The sequence below is a fragment of the Sceloporus undulatus genome, chromosome 2 (genome assembly GCF_019175285.1).
Source record: "Sceloporus undulatus isolate JIND9_A2432 ecotype Alabama chromosome 2, SceUnd_v1.1, whole genome shotgun sequence".
In the NCBI taxonomy this organism is placed as follows: domain Eukaryota; kingdom Metazoa; phylum Chordata; class Lepidosauria; order Squamata; family Phrynosomatidae; genus Sceloporus; species Sceloporus undulatus.
The window spans coordinates 124,979,506-124,985,854 of NC_056523.1; the positions used below are offsets into that span (position 1 = coordinate 124,979,506).

A 6,349-nucleotide genomic window follows, 5' to 3' on the forward strand; every position below is an offset into this window, starting at 1 on the left:
AATAATAATAATAATAATAATAATAATAATAATAATAATAATAATAATAATAACTACTACTACTACTACTACTACTGCTCAGAGGATTTCAATGTTAGGGGCTGTTCCACGTGAACCCCAAAAGTCTGGGTTCACATACTGCCCCTTTCTGTGTGCAAAAAAGTTAAAACACTTTTAGTCTTGGTGTGTGGCAAACCATAGCCTGACATTTCTTCCAACTAGGTATGGCATCATTCCCCAATCTGGCACCCTCCAAATGTTCTCAACTATAACTTCCATCAGCTCCAGCCAGGATTTGCCAATGATCAGACAGTTTATATGAAGAAATGCCGTATATAAATACAGGTAACAAAATACAGTGCGCCAGTGCCAACCGTAAGCTTGCCATCCACGATTTGAGTTTCCATGGACAGCAAACATCGGCATTTTCAATGGGCACAAACACCCACAGAGGCGCAAATGGGAGCACGCACCCATTGAAAAGAATGGGACATAAGGTCCCACGTTTTTTGCTGTCCACGTGGGTGTGTGTGTCGGGAATGGTTATCCTGCGGATAACAAGGGTGTACTGTATATACAATATGGAAACTGTAGTTCAACAACACCTGAATACTGGGGACGCTAAGATACAGCTTATACTTTCCTCCAAACTGATCTGATCCTGGTTTGTAGGCAAGCATAAATTATTTCCATATGTGGAGAGAACCTAAATGCTATTCATGAAATGCAGTATAAAAACTAAACGAACTGCAAATTACTTTGCGCCCAGCTGCTCATCTATGAGAGCTGACATCTGGTGTCCCTCAGGGCACCATTCTGTCCCCCATGCTGTTTAACATTTACATGAAGCCGCTGGGTGAGATCATCTGGCGACACGGAGCGGGGTGTTATCAGTACACTGATGACACCCAAATTTATTTCTCTATGTCTTGGACTGTTTCAGTAACCAAGGAGGGCCTTTCCCCCCTGAAAGACTGCCTGAAGTCGATAATGGATTGGATGAGGGAAAATAGACTTAAGCTGAATACAAATAAAATGGAGGTACTCGTGATAGGTAACCCCAATCCGGGTATGGAGATAAGTTCGCCAGTTCTAGGTGGGGTCACACTTCCCCTGAAAGACTGCATCCGCAGCTTGAGGGTGCTCCTGGATTCGTCGTTTCAACTGTCTTCTCAGATTGATGCGACAGCCAGGAGTGCCTATTATCAGCTTCGGCTGATACACCAGTTGCGCCTCTTCCTGGAGCAGCAGGACCTAGAAACAGTCGTACATGCTCTAGTAACATCTCGTCTTAATTTCTGCAATGCGCTCTACATGGGGCAACCTTTGTGCCACGTCCGGAAGCTCCAATTGTTACAAAATATGGCAGCCAGACTGGTTGCTGGAAATCCAAGTTCGACCATATTACAGTGGTACCCCGGGATACGAATGCGCCGCCTTACGAAATTTCCGGGTTACGAAAAAAATCCATTAAAAAAAACTGTTCCGGGTTACGAAGGTTTTTTTTGGGTTACGAAAAATTTTTTGGTGCTTTTCGGCGCTATTTCACACGAAATCGCGGCTTTTCCCCATTAGCGCCTATGGGTTTTTCGGCTTGCGAAGTATTTCGGGTTACGAAAGCGGCGGCGGAACGAATTAATTTCGTAACCCGGGGTACCTCTGTACACCTATTTTAAAATCATTACACTGGCTGCCTATTAGCTTCCGGGCACAGTACAAAACGTTGGTTATCACCTATAAAGCCCTAAATGGCTTGGGTCCAGGCCTACCCCGATTGATAATGTCCAGAACCAACTGAATCCCCCTCCTTTTATTATTTTTCTTATTAGTGGCTTGTTTATTAATTTTGTCATATTGTTATGTATTTTTTAACCATGTTTAATTGTTTAATTTTATACTTGGGAGGGAGGGTTGGGCCGGGGTCTTGTGGGGCTTGTTGTTTTTATTGTTGTATATTGTATAAACTTTGCTCAAAACGGAAGAGGCGGGATATAAATAAATATTTTATTATTATGTTGTTATTATTAAGCCACACAGCAAAAGGGAGAATGGTGCACTTGCACATGGCTACACACATGTGACCCATTATATCCAATGAGGCTCGAGCATATGTGCTTTTTACCCTACGCGGGGGGGTCCGGAACGGATCCCCCGCATAAGGTAAGGGCCCACTGTATTTACTGTAGATCTGAAGGTTCTAATGGCCATGCATGAAGAGAGCCTAGGTCTTGCAATGCAAAACCTTAGTTTAGTACCTCATCTGGAAGCAGCTTTGTCTTTTCCCAGTGCTTTATCACAAGGACCTCTCTTCAAATGGAAAGCAATCAGAACCATAGGTCTGATCTAATTTTCTCTACACAATGCGAGAAGCTTGAAGAGCCCTAAAAACTGCCATGTCTCCCCTTAAGTTCCATTTTAGTGCCTTCATTCCATCAGCTGAACAGCAGTTTACAAATCCTGCCTTAAGAGCGATGAGATGCATCCTTGCTCTCTACAAGCTTGAAACAAGTACCTGAATTTCCTGAATATGTTAAGGCAGTTTCGTAAGCAGCATTACTCTTCTGTTACTTGGCTGAACTTCAGTTTTTGATTTGGAATGTGAACATCACACTTCCTTCCAAGGACAACAATTTTCACACTCAGTGGATCAAAACTCCTGATTATGACAACAAACCTATCTTCTCTTTCATTCAAACTGCCCCCACCTGTTTCTTACCCAGCTGTTCAAGCATCTTGTCGCATTCATCCAACACAAAATGCTTGACATTGCGCAGGTTGAGTGTCTTGTTACGCACAAGTGCTAGAATACGGCCTGGGGTCCCCACCACAATATGTGGACAATTCTTCTTCAGCACCTCTTCATCCTTCTTGATGGAAAGGCCCCCAAAGAAGACTGATACCTGCACATTAATCAGGAATCATTATCAATCAGATTGACAAAGCCAGTAATCTATCTGACAGAACATCTGTGGTTCCACAGTAATTTAAACAGCCAAAACTAAACAGGAAAGAGAACAAACTGCCATAAACTTTGAACAGGACACGCAGGTACTGGCTCACACCTCACTAGACCATGGAAGATGTTTTTTAAAATTAAAATACCAAGAATTCCCTACTAGCCATGCTGTCTTTGGGGTTTTGGGAGCTATAATAAAAAAAATAACTTTTTTAAAACTTTGCCCTCTGCCCATAATATATACTCCTTTTCTAGAACTGTTACCCTTTAAAGTATTCAGGCAATTCAGAGAGGCAGAAATAATTTCATATAATTGAGGAACACTGAAAAGCAAGCCACACAAAGGAGCAGCAGTCAAAACTTATAAACCAACCGTACCAAAAAATATATGACTGCAACTGATAAATAACAATATAAATATAAATAAGACAAAACCGGCCAACCATGGATGAAAAATAGCACTCAGTACTGTAAATAAAAAAAACAGCAACTGACTGAATGGCAGCAAAAAATAGAAATAACAAACATACCCAGGCCTTAGTGAGAACCACCTGAAGTAAATAAAAAATTGGCAATGAGAAGACAAAATACATAGGAATTATTACATGAGGAATTAGGCAACAAACAAGCAATGGTTGCAGAACAGCATCTCACATAACTGAAAAGTGTAAACAGACAAAAATGAAAGTAGATGACAGAAGACAGGGAAAAAACTGTTTCAATGCGATTGTTCTTCAGCAAAGCCAAAGCTCCTTGATAAACTACCAAAACACACATTCAAAAATATATCCATTTTGTCCCCATTCAATCAGAACAATACTTTCAAGTGAGAAAACGACTGCAGTATAAACTTATCTATAAGTCAGAAAATTTATGCCAAAATACCGATCCCAAAAATCCTGGGTAGTCCTACATATGGGGCAACATGGTAATCCTGCTTAGAAAGTTCCTAAAAGAAGTGCTGCCCACCACCCCATTCTCCTTATTTCAGCAGTGCTGTCCAGGTAAGAAAACAGAATGTGTGCATGTTTGTTGCTGGTCTGCTTGAGATTCAAATGTCCTGCTGGATTTGCAAGGAAAGGAGGTGCATTTTTGTACATCTGAGTGTGTGTTGCTGGGTTGCCAGGGAGATTCAAAAGTCCCACTAAATTTGCAAAGAAAGCAGGCATGTTTTTGTATATGTGTGTGTATGTTGCTGGTTTGCTAGAGAGATTTAAAAGTCCTTCTGGATTTGCAAGGAAAGGAGGTACGTGTGTGTGTGTCTGTTGCTGATTTGCTAGAGAACTCATCGGCCATTTTGGCTATTTATGCTCACATACTGTATATACTCATGTACAAGTCTAGAAATTTTAGTCTGACCCAAAAAACCTGGATCAACTTATCCACGAGTCAATTTAAGTCCTGTACTCTAACTCTTATATATATATTAAAAGGAGTGATCCCCTTTCTCTGAATAAAAGGCAAGAGCTCAGTCCATCCTGGAAGGACCGAAAAGAAGCATGGATCCCCTCTACTCTCTCATCCATCCAGCCTTTAGAATGAGCACAAACAGTTATGCCTGCCAGAATTTTCTAAGTTCTTTGGCATCATTTTTCTTTGCATCATCCTTTACATCCTTTGTTACATGCCCCTAGGTTTTACCCTCAGCCTCTCTCCATGGGTCATATCAAAATCCATAATTTTGGCCCCACAACCTGCCCTCAACTTATACATGAGGTCGACTTGTAGTCGAGTATATACGGAAATATTGCCATTCATTCTCAGATTGTTTTATCAACTGCAGTCTTTTTAGTACTTTTGCTTGTTGAACGCAGGAAACTGTCTTATACCAAATCAAACCACTAATACATCTAGCTCAGCACTTCACATACTAGCAGAGGGTCTCTGAAGTTTCAGACTGTTTTTTTTTCCCCCCTACTCTTAACTGGAGATGCCAACAAGATATACAACCCACTACTGAATGGCAGTCCTTCTCCTGAGGGGGAAGGGTCCAGAACAAGTAATATTAGTACCTGCCTATGCAAAATTACAACACAGCAAGACCTACCCACTCACAAAATGGTATTAATTCTATCAAAAAGTTTTGCACATTGATCAAGAAAGGTGAAAATATCTGAGATGTATGTCAATAACTGGGTGTTAATTGTCCAAAAACATCATCCTTCCAAGCTAGGTCTTGAGTACAGAAATCCAAATCAAATTCGCTGATCAATGTTTTTTCCGGATTTTTGGATAATGCACAGTAGTCTTAGGTTTGCATATGCTCATCATGACTGGAAGTGTCTGTGTATTGCAGAAAAAGAAGTGGGATGTCTACATTTATTCTCTTCAGGGGGGAAATCAGTCACACACATGCACTCCTCTTTGCAACATCAGAGTAAAACTTCAGAATATGATAAAACACTGCCTATTTCATCTTTAAATTTCCTCAGTATGATCTTTTCTGACCCTTTCTCACAATCCTGTTTGACTATGGCGTCTGCCTTCTTTTATTTAAATCTAACCACTTTGAGTCCCACTCTGGGAAAAAGGCAGGATATAAATAAAGCAACTGACTGATTGATTGAACTCTCTCCAGCCAGCAGTACAGGTTTCTTCTCAAATAACTGCACACATTCTTTCTATCATCTTGTTTCCTGCATTCTACCTGCCACTGACACAAAAGCAGCAAGACAGCCCTCACCTTGACAGCAGACATGTACTTGGAGAAGCGCTCATATTCTTTGCTGATCTGGAAGGCCAGCTCCCGGGTGTGACACATCACCAACACTGATACCTATCCGTAAAAATAAACATGCTCATATGAAGGAGGGCTCAGGATTTCCCCAATGCTACCAGAACCAAGAGTCACTTTGCTTAAATAAAAATATCCTCATCTGCAGCAGCATATACACCACCGCTCAAGCTTGGAAGCTTGGTATTACGCAACTAGAATTTCATCATGCAAATATTATAGATTATTACTCAATTAACAGGATACACTTGGAGGGCAATTAATATATCCCATGAACTGATAAATCCTGGAAAGACAGCAACTGCAAGTACTAAAACACTTCACATTCCCTACAGTTTAGTGTCCAGATTCCTCCGTTTCGGGTCACTATGGAACTGGAAGCAATAACGAAAACCACCTTGTAAGGCGCTCATGTTATGTGTCTCAAATAAGAACAAAGGTTTAATTGTGTTTTAGTTTTTTATTGTCAGTTTTTTAAGCTAATTTTGTTTTTAGCCTTTTAAAGCTACTTTGGAGCCCATGCAATAATAATAATAATAATAATAATAATAATAGATTTTATTTGTACAGTGGTACCTCGGGATACGAAATACCCAGGTTACGAAATTTTCGGGATACGAAAAAATCCCATAGGGAATTATTGTTTCGGGTTACGAAAA

The 6,349-nt window shown here is 40.6% G+C and overlaps 1 protein-coding gene across 4 annotated transcripts in view; it reads right to left on the reverse strand.

The window, feature by feature from the left end:
* Nucleotides 1-6,349, reverse strand: part of DDX39A (DExD-box helicase 39A) — a 26,514-nt gene that overhangs the window by 7,272 nt on the left and 12,893 nt on the right. For all 4 annotated transcript variants that reach the window (XM_042449071.1, XM_042449069.1, XM_042449070.1 and 1 more), the window contains exons 4-5: nt 5,640-5,732; nt 2,717-2,900 (exon numbers count right to left, since the gene is read on the reverse strand). In XM_042449071.1, the coding sequence (XP_042305005.1) occupies nt 2,717-2,900; nt 5,640-5,732 (277 nt within the window). The remainder of the gene's footprint in view (nt 1-2,716; nt 2,901-5,639; nt 5,733-6,349) is intronic.